This window comes from Mesoplodon densirostris, chromosome 18, assembly GCF_025265405.1.
Source record: "Mesoplodon densirostris isolate mMesDen1 chromosome 18, mMesDen1 primary haplotype, whole genome shotgun sequence".
Classification (NCBI taxonomy): Eukaryota; Metazoa; Chordata; class Mammalia; order Artiodactyla; family Ziphiidae; genus Mesoplodon; species Mesoplodon densirostris.
In genome coordinates, this window is record NC_082678.1 from 13,159,394 (window position 1) to 13,173,604 (window position 14,211).

A 14,211-nucleotide genomic window follows, 5' to 3' on the forward strand; every position below is an offset into this window, starting at 1 on the left:
TCAGAACAAACCGAATGGTAATGAAGATACAATTACTGAAACACCAAACAGTGCAACAGTGGGAGGGAACGAGCAGGCTACACAGAACGGCAGAAACTGCAGTAATTTGAAAAGAAGCGTGAAGGCGGAGAGAATGGACTGGGCGGGGGGGGATGAGGATGGTGGAGAACTTTCCAGAAGTGACGAAAACCACGAATCCACCGGTTCAGGAAACACCAAATCAGGGCCCAGGGAGCGATGAGGGGCGAGAGGGAGAGGGAGGGGCCCACGCAGGGGCGACTACACAACAGAACAGAGAAAACACAACGAACCACCACGAAAATGCACAAACAAGAAACAGGAACCTGGAGAGACAGGTTGGGGAACCGCGGGGCGCTTGATGTGCAGGGAGGGTGAATCGAGGCCGGCAAAAAAGCCCGGGAGCGCAGGAGCTGCACGCATCTGCATCTGCATCTGCAGTTTCCCTGCCGCTGAGCTCACACCCCACACGCTGTCCAGTGGATCAGGGGTAACGCCCGCCCCCCACCTGCCCCGCAGGCACCCTGAGCCCCGGCAGAGGCTCCTGAAGGAAGGATGGAAGGAAGGAGGCAGCGCTCCCTCTCAGGAAGGCCCACCGAGGCGCCTGCTCACCGTGGACTCGGTCAGGCCGCCCACGGACACGGCCAGCCCCAGCAGCACGTGGTAGCGGTAGGCAGGCAGCCCCAGGAGCTGGGCCACGCGAGGGAAGGCCTGCGATGGTGTGCCCCAGTTCACAGAGGCCACAGTGGACCTGCAAGACAGAAGCACGAGCTGGAGGGGCCGCCCCGCTGGGAACAGAGCTGCCCCACCGGGAACTCAGTGCCAGTACCTGGGGAAAAGCCTCTCCAGCTCCTGCCGGTGGGGCACGTGGGGGATGGCGGGGCCGTCCCAGTGGAGCAGCGCCAGGAACACACGGGCTGCGTGCGCCCGGAACCGGTCGATCTTCTCACTCGCCTGCTGGGCTAAGCAGCACATGATCCGCTGGCAGCTGCAAACCGAGAGCGCAGGGTTAGCTCGGCTGGAACATGAGAGCGGGCACACGCGCCACCCTGGCTGCGGGTGGGAACGGGATCTGACAGCCCAGAGGCCTAAGTGGGAGGTCTAGAGTGGAAGCAGTGAAGACTGATAGGGCTACCGGTTGGGTGGTGTGAGAAGAGACGGAAGAACTGGGAGGACGGGGTGCCTGCAGCCAGAGGAGGAAGTCGGGGTGATGGTGCTGAGGAAGCAACGCCCGGGTCTCCTCAGGGGCCTCGGCAACAGAAGGGGCACGGTGATCCCAGGCCAGCAAGGTACCCAGAGGCAGTCCGGTGTCTAGGGAACCAATGGGGGACAGGATGGCCAGTCCCCAGCAGCAGCAGGCGCTTGGCACAGGCGTCCTGAGCCAGGAAGCTGGCTGTCCTGCAACAGGCCTGGACCCTGAGGGAGGCCTAGCCAGGAGCAGGGGCTGTGGTGTCAGGAGGGAGGACCCGGGCAGACCCTCTCCACGCGGCGGGAGACACTCACACTGGGGCCTCGATCAGCTCTGGCTGGTCCCTTGCCAGCAGAAGAGTCAGGTCCATAAGACTCGTCATGGCAGCCTCGCGGACCCTGCAGAGACATGGAGGGGTGAGGCGCCGGCTTCCTGCCCCAGGAGCTATGTGACCATCAGCCACTCTGCGTGGTCGGGTTCAGACACCCTCAACCCAGGGCAAGAAACATGTAGGAGGCTCGACAAAGGCCGCCAGCAGCCTTTCCTCGAGAAATATTTCTCTCACACATTACCTTGAACAAAGACACCTGTTTGACACCTGAAGACTAATGGCCAGGTCCCAGCAAACTCTCTCACAAGTGCACACACAGAAACAGCACTGATTTTCCCATGAACCTTTAAATACAAAATATACCCACTCTACAAAGATTTTCTCAGCAGAAAAACTCTTAAGGGCTTTTCGAGGGACAGATGTATGTAGAGCAGCTCATGTTTACGGGCCTAACTCCAGAGTGAAAGCATCATTTTAAACTTGGGACAAAGAACACTCAACCCAGGTCAGACACAGCTGGGCAACAGGGACCACAGACACTGCCCCACGTCGCCAGGGCCGGCAGGTCCTATATGCCTGGGGCACCCACCCTCCCGCCAAGGAGTGCACACCACATGGGAGATAGCCTGTGCTGTTCGGATCTGCACGGACAGAGGCCCAGCAGCCAAAGCACTGAGTGCAGGTGTGGTGGTGCTCGGAGGCATGAGACGGACACAGGCCGGGGCTGAGGGAGCTGGACACGCTCAGACACCAAGGTACAGCCGCCAGACAGCTGCTGCTCAGGACACAACACGCACGACCTTCTGGAGGTGCCAGGGTGGGTCAGGGCATAGAGGGAGGGAGGACAGAGCTTCCCCCCTGGACCCCCAGAGCCCAAGGGCATAGCACTACAGGGAAAGGCCGGCGAGAGGAAACAGGAGTGGCTAAAGCCTGCAGCACACGCCCCTCGGGCCCTCACCAGCTCCTAACTGGAGAAGCATAGGGTGCGGGTCCAAAACCCCAGAAGCTGGCAGCTGGCGGGGGCACATGTGCAGGAGAAGGGCCCTGGGAAGCCCCTCAGTCAGAGCTGCGGGTGTGGGCAGGAGAAGGGCCGCCAACCCCAACCCTGAGGACAGCAGGTGACCCACCCACACAATAGGGGGCCTGACAAAAGGAAACTTAAATCTTGCTACAAGGAAATTACACAACCCAAAATCTCTGCAATTTTGAACTCACAATTTCTGGATTTAGTTAAAAGTTACAAGGAATGTTAAAAAAAAAAAAAAAAGACCAAGTGTTAACAATAATGAGAAAGAGAAGACGAGAGAAATAGACCCATGGGTGACATGGATATTGGAGTAAATGGCCAGTCTTTAAAGTAACCATGAGGAACACGCTGAAGAAAAAGAAAGAAAGATGGAAAACATGAAAAAGATGAAGACTTTCTACAGAGAATTAGGATCTCTGGAAAAGGACCCAACACTGCAGAGCTCAGATAAACCTCTGGAATTAAAGATCCACAGAGGGGACTTCTGCATGTGCCCAGCACCCACCACGCAGGCAGCACAGCAGAACCTGAGCGGCCGCCCATATCGGGTGAGGCGGAGACCACGGTGCTGTACTCAAAGCGGGCCCACTGCCTGCTGCGAGGCCACCAGCACCCTCTGGGAGGATGAAGCAGAACCAAAGCGTCCTCAGCAGAACCCTACCAGTGTCCAGGAGCCGCTCTAGAGCCACATGCCATGCAAAGAACCAGGAAGAGTGGCTCAGTGTCCAGGGCAGACACGTGAGCCCTGGCTGTGGTCAGAGCATCTTCACCCGCACAGACCCTCAAAGGCGCGGCTGCCACGGCCTCGTCCCACCGAGGACAGGGCAACAAAGGGCTCAGGTGGCCGTGCTGGGGCCTCCCTGAGGACATGGGCCCGGGGAGGTGCCGTGGCCTCCTTGAGAGCCCCCATGCTCCCACCGTCTGGGAGGACCCCGGGGTTCTGGATATGCTGTGCAGACACGTGCACAGTCCTCAGGCCCCCACGGGAACCGTGCCCCAAATGCCATCTCAGGACAGAAGAAGGAAAGGAAAGCAGCGGGTGAGATAAGGCAACACTCCTGGTGGATGAAGAGGCAGGAGAGGCCAGCAGACACACAGAAGGGGGAAGAACCCAACCAGGAATGTTACTAATGAAAATACAAGATGAAATTAAAGCTACTTTTCGCATAGTTGTAATAAACAAGTAAACCACTTCCTCTCAATGTCAGCGACACCTCACCGTGCTCGGCCCACGGTGAGCCCCTCGTCAAAAGGCACGTTTACAGGGGGATCTTGAAGGAGAGAATGTGAATAAAAACACTTAGAAGAGGTTCCAACATATGCTGTAGGAGAACCTCTCAGCTTCTCCAAAACGGCAACTTGGTCTCTTATTTCTAGTAAACAGAAAGGTACTTTTGAAACCTTGGAAAGGAAATACAAGCGAATCCAGGCAGGGATCCGAGCACAGAGGCGTGAGCTTCTTCCCCGTGCTCGGCTGACAATGACACAGGCCTCCTTCAGGTCAACAAGCAACTGAAGGGCTCCTCCCAAGACTGAAATCTGTGCACCTCAAGTCTTATCCCCAGTCTGGCAGGAGCCAAGATGATGACGGGATCCCTGGAGAACTACCCAGGTGCTCCCTACTCCCCTTCCCCAAAATGGTTTCAGATGCTTCCTGCTTTGAACAGTTGTGTGGGGGCTTTGTGTGAACTTTATTAGGTAAAACTGGAGAGCAGACAACTGGGGCTTAGACGAGGGAGACACAACAATGTTTGTATTTTATGAAGTTAATTTTTTTTTTTTTCAGTGAAGAGCAGGACAGGGACTTCCCTGGCGGTCCAGTGGTTAAGAACCCACCTTCCAATGCAGGGGACACAGGTTCGATCCCTGGTCAAGGAACTAAGATCCCACATGCCGCGGGGCAACTAAGCCCGCACGCTGCAAGTACTGAGCATGAGAGCCACAACTAGAGAGAAGCCCACGCTGCAACAAAAGATCCCACATGCTGCAACTAAGACGCAACACAGCCGAAAAATAAAATAAATAAATAAATATTTAAAAAAAAAAAAAAAAAAGAGGAGGATGCACACACAAGAGCACAAGAGACTGGGACAGAAACCTCGGCTGCCCTGGGAATAAAGGGTCCAGGCTGGGGCCAGGGCAGCAGCATGAACGCCCCAGCTCTGGCCTCAGCGGGACATTCTGAGAGGAGCGGGGGATGAGGATAGCGCGTCCGCCTCACCGCGCTCCCACGTCCCCGCGGCTGTCGGTGGTGTAATCGCTCAGGCAGCCCAGCAACGTGCGGTAAACCTGGGCAACGTCCTCCCTGCGCACAACCTCGTCTGGAGTCCCTTCTGATTGCACACCGACAGTCTGGCAAATCCTGAAATTAAAAACATGGGAAACATAGCTAATGTCTGCGAATCCCATGCAGGCTCTCCTGTCTCTCTCATCATTTTGGCCTGACGTGTCTTTCCTGACAGGATGACCTCTGAACAGACCCATAACTCGGAGTCAGACTCAGAATCCCCAAGTTCCCCCCGCACTGACGTAATGTTGAGTGACGCTCTTCTCCAAACCACATTTCTAGTGTCTACAGTTTCAGGGTGCACGGGGTGGATGGGTAGGGGGGTCTGTGGCTGGTCCCACCATCCTGCAGAAGGGGCTCCGCCCGGGCTCGTGGGGAGAGAAAGGGCGGCCCCTCCCGACGTGTGCGTGTGTGACTAGCGTCAGCGTTCCCTCCCTCCACACGTGCCACTCTCCGTCCTGGGGGCCGCGGTCTCGAGTGGAAAGCTCAGCCCCAGTCCCTGAGCAGGTCCAGTGTCCCCAAAGCACAGAGATAAGCATGCTATGGGTTTAATATTCATTATAATTATGACAAAACTGTAACGATCCTCTATGAGTTGAAATGTTCTTGGACAATCCTCTGAAGAGAGAAGAAACTAGAAAATAAAAAATAACATTTGCCTCAAAGTAGACTCAGCCCCCAAGACTGGGCTTCTCACACAAACTGCCGTGAACGTCCCTTTGTGCTCGGTCGCTGGCTTCCTAGAGAACAGCGACTTTGGGGAGGAAAACCTGCAGGGCTCACCTAGCGATTGCCTTCAAAGCATCCCGCCTGGACTCAGCAAAGCTCACGTCCTCGGGAGAAATGTGGGTAACAGCCCTCAAGCCTGCTAGAATCTGAAAAGCAATGACAAGTCATCAACAGAACTGTCAGCCTCAAGATGAATGTACTTTTCATGCAAGTGGAGTCCTGGCCTGGTGCCCTGCTGCTCCCAGAATGTAGCACAGCGCGGCCGGTGGCCGTCCGAGTGGGCCATGCGCCCCGAAGAACACACGGTGCGGGGAGAGGGGGTTGCCTCCAACCCTTCCCGCTGCTGGGCTCCCACCCCCACCCCACCCCACCCCCTGGCGCCCAGGCGGCCTCTGCAGATCTGCCTCCTCCTCCGGGGCAAGACCCTGCACTCGCGGCCAGCATCCCCTTCTGCCCCCGGCTTGGAGCTGAAGCACAGGGCACATAAAGCACCTGGCTTCTCCCATCTCCACCAGTTACTTCTCCAAGGGGCAGTTCAGTTCTAAAAGCCACATGTTTCAAATAGATAAGCCCCAGAGCAGGCTTTGGATGGTCTGTCCCCACTCTCGGTATGTAAGTTGGTCTAGTGCCTCAGATCCTAAGGTGTCCCGGGCAGGGACAGGTGATACAGGTGAGGGGCATGTGTGCGCCAGGCACTTGGCAGCAGCGACATCTGGCAGGTGGGCTGGCAGGACCATGACTGATGTCTGAGTTAAGGGAGAGGGGAGCGTAAGCATAAGAGATTGGTGGGCTGAGGCCAGCTGGGTCTCCAGGGTCTGACTCTGGCACCCACTCTCCCAGAGCTCAGGACCCAAGTCGGGGTGTCAGGAGAGCTGATAGATCACCCCTGAAAGGAGACAGGCCAAGGATGGTGGAGCTCAAGGGAGAACCCCCCTGCCCCCAGCCATGCCAGAAACACAGGGGCCAGTGCTGCGGAGAAAGGGCAGCTCCCTAGGGAGGAGTCCTGGGGTGGGAGACCCAGCGCCCTTTACCACGGCCACAGGGGAGGCCAGCATTTCCAGACAAGGCTGGAGACATTCGTTCTTAACGCAGAAAACACTGGGTGATGCACCACAGACAAGTAAAGGCCAGGAGTGTTTCCACGGAGGCCGCAGCTCCCTACCCAGCCTGGGAGTCAGCCATCCTGGGTCTCCTTCAGGGGAGAACGTTAACCGGGCTCTCAAAGACCACTTGCTGCCCCCCGTGCTCCCATCCCCTTTCTTGTACACACACGTGCTGGCTTTCAGGAATTCCTTCCGCCCACAAACCCCGCTTGGGTCTCACACGACACCCCGCCATGCTCAGGCCAGACTCACCTGCCGGAGCCGGCCCTTCAGGACAAAGGCCGGCAGGGCGCCCAAGGCCAGGGCGAAGCCACAGCGAGCCATCTCCTCGGGGCTCTGAAGTTCGGCGAGATACTGCTTTACCAGCTCCTCTGAAAAAAGATGGAACCAGAAGGTGACCACTGTTGTCCATTATCCACAAGACACACTCTTCACATAAGTTCCAGAACACAAGCAAACGGTGCTGAAGGAAGAAGGGAGGAGCTACTGAGGCTCCTAAAGTAGATGTATTTTCAAAGTGGTGTAAATCAAAACAGATTGAAGAAAAGAGTACTTATTGGGTGGTTTTAAGGTTTTCGTAAGCATTTTAATACATGATTTCACTCCTGGGAAAATAAAGCCAAGACAGTTTTAACAGTAGTCAACAGAGTCAAATTTTCGTTTTTTATTCACTGAGAACACAAATGCCTTCCTCAGAAATGAGGATACTTCCTCAAAGACTGAGAGCAAACGTGGTTCCAAGCTGGACCCCCAGGGCTCAGCGCTTGGACACAGCAGGGGTGCAGGGACTGCTCTGCACAGGACACCCAAGGCTGGTTGGGCAGAAACAGGCAGAGCAGTCAGCCAGGCTGAGTGAGAGCACAGGGCGGGGAAAACAGACCTTCCCACACGAGAAAAAGCCCGTCATGGGAACTGAAAGAGTACCTGGAACAGAGGTTGTGAGAGGGAGAAATGGGAAAGGGGGCCCTCAAAGTCCAGGGTGTGATTCAAGAATTCTAGGAAGTGAAGTGGAAAAACCAGATCTGTTCTCTGAAAATGCAGCTCAGAAAGTCAAGAAAGGCCAGACACCCTTACTCTATTACCTACCACAACCGAAGAGATTCTTGTTATCACTGCTTACATTTCAACGAAGCATGACTTCTGTAATGTAAATGTGAAAACCTTACATCCTCATATATTAGGATAAGAAAAAAAAACTGGAACTCCACTTGTACGTACACTAAGGTGTATCTTTGGTGGAACTTAAAACAACACACTTCGGCAGCAGCTGAAAATCCTTCTCTACAGCTCACTTGAGTTTTAACAATAACATGTTAATTTCAGAATGTCCTTTGTTTTTATAGTCAGAGTGATATGGCATGTTACCCTTTTCTTAGGCAAAAAGTAAAATATGACTTGATCATCCCAATTTAATATAAAGTAACATGACATTAATCCCTCAATATCCAAGGGGGACTGGTTCCAGAACCCCCCAAGGAAAACAAAATCCACACATGCTCAAGTCTCTTTTATAAAATGGTGCAGTGTTTGCATATAACCCACGCACACTTCCCATACGCTTTAAATCATCTTTGGTGATGTGTGATACTTAACACAATGCCAGTGCTGTGTCAATCGCTGTAAATATAATGTCAATGTTATGCAAATAGGTGCCTACACAGAAAATTCAAATTTTACTTTTTGGAACTTTCTGGATGTGGAACCCGCAGATACAGAAGACCAACTGTGCATTCTGTCTCTTTATGTAAAATTGCCTACAGCAAAGGAACACAGGGTAACATCATTAATTTGGAAAGTCTGTCAGAAGATCGAATTACAAAATATTTTCTTATTTTTGAAAAAATTCACAGAAAGTAGATTTAGACTATTGCACTCATGATTCTTCTACACTTACGATCATTTCTAAAGTGTTTTACTTTTGAAGTAACTGTAGTGCATGTTCTATAAAATGGTATAAAGGAAAGCTACGGGGCCACATAACATGTGACTATGAGGCTTCTTCATACAAAACGAACACTCTTGAACTAGACCCTACGAACAGGACCATGTGATGTGTGAGATAAACTCCAGCTTAGAGGTGGTTCTGGAAAACCCAACTGATGCCATGACGTGCAGTGAGGCAGCTGCACCAACGCTGCTCCCGTGAAGAGGAAAAGAGCAAAAGTGTTAACACGTGAAGGACACTTGCCGGAAAAGCGCTGCCATGGGTCATACAAAAATTCTAGAACACACTACAGTGAAACAGAAAAGTCAACGAAGTAATCACCAAGTGAACAGACTCCAAGGAGAAAGCATGACATCAGGAGGATGTGGCAGGACGGCAGAAGCAGACGACTCTGAGCTGACAGAGCCTGGGAAACGAGTGTGGAAAACAGTCACCCAACAAGGAAGGACGGGCACCAAGGGACGGGGTGGAAGAGCGGCCTCCACAGAGACAGGGAGCTCCACCATGTAACGGGAGCCTCCAAAGCACAAAACGGCGGAAAGCTGACTTAAAAACAGAATTTAAGCAAACGCTGCTGAAATAAGTAAGGGTTGATTCTACACGAAAAGTGGTAACATCCAGGAAAGTGGACCCCACGTGGCCTGCAGAGAGCCCCTCTGGGCGCCAGGCGAGGGTGGGTCGGGCTGAGGAGGAGGGGGTGTCTCCACGGCCTGGAGCCCACTCTCCCCCGCCCCCCCCAGGCCCCATCCACAGTGCAGCGGGAGGGGCACCCAAGCACCACTCACCACCCCAGCCGCGGAGGATGCGGGCCGAGGGCAGGCGCCCACTCACCCTGTGCAGTGGAGTCCGCCTCCCCAGAGTGGTACTCGGTGCAGAGGGCGGCCAGGGCCGACACAGCCGCCTCCTGAAATGAAGCAGATGTGAGTGAGCGGCAGGCTCCCGGCCCAGGAGCAGCCGGGCAGCCCTGCGATCAGGCCAGTGACTCGGTTTGAAAGACCCAGAGGCTGAATGACGTCATCCTTTCCAGTACATCTGCTGGTCATCAGTCACATACGGTCATAACTTTAATATTCTCTGCAACTAATACACTGAAGAGAAAACGATTATTTCCTCCATACAATGCAAATTCCATGTCTTCCAATGTGAACAGGTAACAATAAAACGTGGCATTTTATTCTTTGCCAGCAGAAGTAATGAAGGAAAAGTATGGTAAACACCCAGAAGCAACGTGGCAAGGCCCCCAGGCGGGCCATGTACAGACCTCGTTTGGAGAGGAGTTGGGGTCCATGGGTGCTGGGAAAAGGAGGGGCTGGACGAGAAGAAAGGGCCAATCTGAGGGTGGGGCAGCGAGAGGGACAAAGCGCAGGTGCGGGGCTCACACCGCACGCAGGACCCTCGGCCCCTCCTGTCGCCTCCACGGTCACTCACCTAAGCCTTTCTCGATTGTACAGACAGTGAGGGGCAAATGCTGGGTTCGTGTGCTCTTCCTGCTGCTCCCCCAAACCAGGGAGCCCCGGCAGAGGTGCTGGGGGAGGGATGTCCTCATACAAATCAGACGAGCAGACCAAACCATGATCACGGCTGGCATGAATCAACTACGAATATGTTTTTAAAAGGAAATTCTAAGGCACTGATTGTGAAGAACTCAAATTCAACTAGTAAAACTGTACCTGGGTTCTACAGAATGATAAAGTTACTTTAAAAAAAGGAGGGGGGCTGAAGATTTGTTCTATTAATCCAGCAGAAATGCTGAGCCACACAGGAGGCTGCAGAACTGTAGGGAGACCAACATGTACCTTCACTCCTTCATCCTCAATATCAAAGCCTAGTCATTATCAATACCCAAGACTGTTATCTCTGCAAGGGGTTAGGGGTTGCAGTGCTGCTAGTCCAAAGTTCACCTGTCCTGGGGCAGGACAGTAGTGGCCACTGGGACGGGGACACACACACACACAAACACACACTCTTGCTCGCTCGAAATGACTAACGCTGACGTGCTGACATGATCCTGGATGCAGTTTGCTCATCAGTACATGAGCATCACGAACAGAGCTTCCAACCCTAAAATTCTACAACTCAATAGGACATAGAGTGTATAGGGAAAATGTTTGTAAGGTAAATATAATAAAGCCAGAAACAGTAATAAAAATTTTAAATATTCTGGTAAATAATGGCTGCATTAGTTTTCTTGATCATAAATTACAAAGACAGTATCATCCAGAATTCCAAAGGTAATTATGGCATTTATCAATCATGTTGGTCTATAAAAGGGAATCATAATGCACGCAGCCCTTTGAAACAAACACTAAAATAAGTAATTATTTCTACACAGTGCAACAGCCAGAAAGCCCTTGCTCCCCACACCTTTATCCGTTGTCGAGAGTGACTTGAAATGAGGTGAAGGTTTCTCAAGGTGTCGTTTATCAGCCACTGCCAACCATCTGTCAAAGAGACAAATTCATTCAGTCGGTAAAGAACATTTGTATGAAATTAAAAACAACAACACACAGATCTTCTTCTACCTCTCAAGTCAAAGTAGATGGTGACCTTTGAGAGGAACCTGGAGGAAACCTAAGGTACACGTTCTCCAGATCTAACAAAATTCTAAAGGCCCTCGCCCTCTCCACCTGAAGGCGGAAAGTCGTCTTTCCGCTGTTGAAATGTGAAAACTGTCATGTGGGGAAGTTTTTGTTCTTTTATCACACCTTCAGGTTTCAGGTGGTCTTTTCCTGTACCTCTCCCCCGAACAATCCCTCCAGACCCCCACCAATAAAGACCCAAACATTCAATTCAATTAGATCCAATACTTGGAAACAAACACTCTATCTGTTCAATTTTTTTTTAAGTTACAGAACTTCGGAGGCTGCAGACCAGAGAGCCAGGAGAGCCCAGCGGTGGAGGTGACCCTGAGGCTTTTCTCACTGCCTCTCCATGGCCAGGTGCCGTGGAATGTGGAGAGGTTCCCAGACCCGCACAGGGGCCTGGCCGCCACCCCCAGGGAGAGCCGTGGCAACTGCTGGCCCTCCCCTAGTCCTGTGAGAGAGTGCCCCTCAGGCTTGCACCATCCATCTGGGAGAGGAACAGCCGAGAATGCCAGGTGCTGGGCACGGCCGTGACAGGCAGAGCCCCAGTCAGCAGCTCTGAGGAAGGAGCTTGACCCCTTGGAAGAGAAGGGAGAGTCTCTGTTTTTGTGGGGAGAGTGTGGTAGATGCTCACTGTTTACAATGGGTTCTTATAGCAACTTCAAAACAAGGATTCTAACAGGATGGAACTTTCCCATCCACCCTAACAGGTTGGTCTTCACTTTTTAAGCTGAAGTAGTTCTGGAAGAAAAGGTCACTATGTGAATCACTGGAGAAGACAGGCACTTACCGATCACAGCGTCACCTCTGAAGGGCATTTTGGAAAGGGACAAGTTTTCTATTAAAATGCACACTAGGAAGAAAAAGGATGAACACAATGTCACTTCCCCATAAGTGCCCATCACAGCACCTACCCTGCTGCACCTGAGCCCAGAGCAGCAACACCAACCCCCCTCCCCACACCCCCTCCCCATGCCTTGGTGCTGGTGTCTGGAAGCAAGCCCCCAGAATGGCCTCAGCACAGACCTGGCCCAGGCTCAGGGGCAGCTCCAAGACCCACGAGGAGCAGCATCAAGCGGGTGCCCTCAGGGAGCCCCACACAGTCGAGGGAGTGCTATATGGAGGCTGTAGGTTTGACCCCCATACGAATCCCCAAGGATGACTCAATGCAGAGGACTTGGCTGCTGGGCCATCGACACCCACAGGTTACCAGGAGCTGTGGCTGAACAGCAGGCACCTGCCCAGTGAGGACCACAGAGAAGCAGGTTCTCCTGGGGCACGGGGGCTCCAAAGACAAAGGAGATGCCCCGGTCTCAGGTCAGCACCAGGGTCAGGACGGGGTCAGAGGAGGTAACATTTATCATCCCCATAGGGTGGTCCCCAGATGAGCTGCGGTATTCAAAGCTCTGGTAAACTCCCCACCTCTGTGAATAATGTAGTGTCCGTGTTTATAACTGAACTACCACTTCTGTGGGTGGGAACATGGCCAGTATAGCTACTGACTGGCCACGACTGCAAGGATGCCTGAGCTTCCGTCTGGTGGCCACACCGTGATGGTCCCGCCACCAAGGGGGCTCCACCATGGGGACCACTGCAGTGACCTGACCTGCCCGACGCACCGCCTGGCACCCGCCGACACCTGCCGACAGGCCACGTGCCCCAGCCCATCGTGACCACACAACTCCTCACGCGGCCCACTCACGACACAACAAGAGGGCAGCCTCTGCGCTCCCACCTTTGTCACTAAAATAGAAACAGCATAGTGGTTTCTTCCTGCTGAGTAAGTAACTTGCATTTGCTGAAAAAAATCTAACACTACAGAAAAATAAAACAGAAAACTACCATTGACATTGTGGGGGCCATGCATTTTGGGGGTCCCCCCATGGACCCTCACAGGCTGAGAGGGCACAGGCACACCTCCCTGTCGGCTCTGTGCCCCCACTCCTTCTTTGTCACCGAGCTCCCACCTGACCCTGAGACTAAGCTGAGCTGGAGCACGGCTCCTGCACCTTCCTCCATGCTCGGAGGGTCACAGACCACCGACACCCCACACGGCCAGGCTGGGCTGGGTGACGCTGCAGCAACAAAGCCTCAAGCTCAGCATCCACGGCAACAAAGGTTCCCCCTGTTCATGCTGTACATCTGTCACGCATCAACAGGGGTGCCCGTCACTGTCACCCAGGGACCCCAGTGACAGGTGGCGGCCACCATCTGAAATGCTGCTAGGCTAGTGAGGAAGCCAGCTCTGCAGAGTCTGCGTGAGCATGGAAGGCTCCCGACAGAGTGGCACCATCCCTCCTCCTCACAGCTACTGATCACACCATCTGTGACCACAAACGTGGCCCTGCCCAGCACGAAGGGGCCCAGGGGCCAGAGGCGGGAGCTTCCAGCAGAATCAGGACGGACACAGGCCCTCGCACACGGCTCCCGCCGCCAAACTGCTCTTTCTCAAACAACATAACCAACCGCTGGAGAGCCCACGCTCTTTAGTAGACAGGTAACATCCCACACTATGGCTGTGAAACAATTTATTCAGTATTTCCTGACGGGCTAAGCTCTCCTTCCAGTTTTCCTCACTTCAAACAAGGTGGCCACACACATCCCTGTCGGCACACAGACTGCCTGTCTGCCCATCAGGTTGCCCATCACCCTTACACGTTTTTTGGGTGCAGAGTCCCAGAAGTGGCCCTGCAGGGCAGAAGACTGCACATTTCTAATCATAAGAGACACCGCCCACAGCAGCCTGAAAAGACCGTAACAAGGCACACTCCAGAGCGAGAACCCCAGCGGCAGCAGGGCCACCAAGCCCTGATGTAGCCAACGTGACCGAGGAGACACTTCCTCCTCGTGGAGCTAATCAGCATCTCCCCAGCGACCAGACGAGGCTGGGCAGCCGTCACCAACTCAGAGCCCACCTGGGTCTACGCTCAGGTGAAGTGTCCACTTACCTGCATGGCCCAATTCTCAGCTGGATTGCTTATCATCTATTGGCAATTTTAA

At 53.5% G+C, this 14,211-nt stretch overlaps 1 protein-coding gene across 1 annotated transcript in view; it reads right to left on the reverse strand.

Moving 5' to 3' along the window:
• TBCD (tubulin folding cofactor D) overlaps positions 1 to 14,211 on the reverse strand; it is a 177,350-nt gene that overhangs the window by 15,303 nt on the left and 147,836 nt on the right. Inside the window, exons 24-32 of the mRNA XM_060081511.1 lie at positions 12,002 to 12,064; positions 10,994 to 11,070; positions 9,461 to 9,533; positions 6,937 to 7,055; positions 5,636 to 5,727; positions 4,787 to 4,927; positions 1,522 to 1,605; positions 848 to 1,006; positions 631 to 769 (exon numbers count right to left, since the gene is read on the reverse strand). Of these exons, the coding sequence (XP_059937494.1) occupies positions 631 to 769; positions 848 to 1,006; positions 1,522 to 1,605; positions 4,787 to 4,927; positions 5,636 to 5,727; positions 6,937 to 7,055; positions 9,461 to 9,533; positions 10,994 to 11,070; positions 12,002 to 12,064 (947 nt within the window). The remainder of the gene's footprint in view (positions 1 to 630; positions 770 to 847; positions 1,007 to 1,521; positions 1,606 to 4,786; positions 4,928 to 5,635; positions 5,728 to 6,936; positions 7,056 to 9,460; positions 9,534 to 10,993; positions 11,071 to 12,001; positions 12,065 to 14,211) is intronic.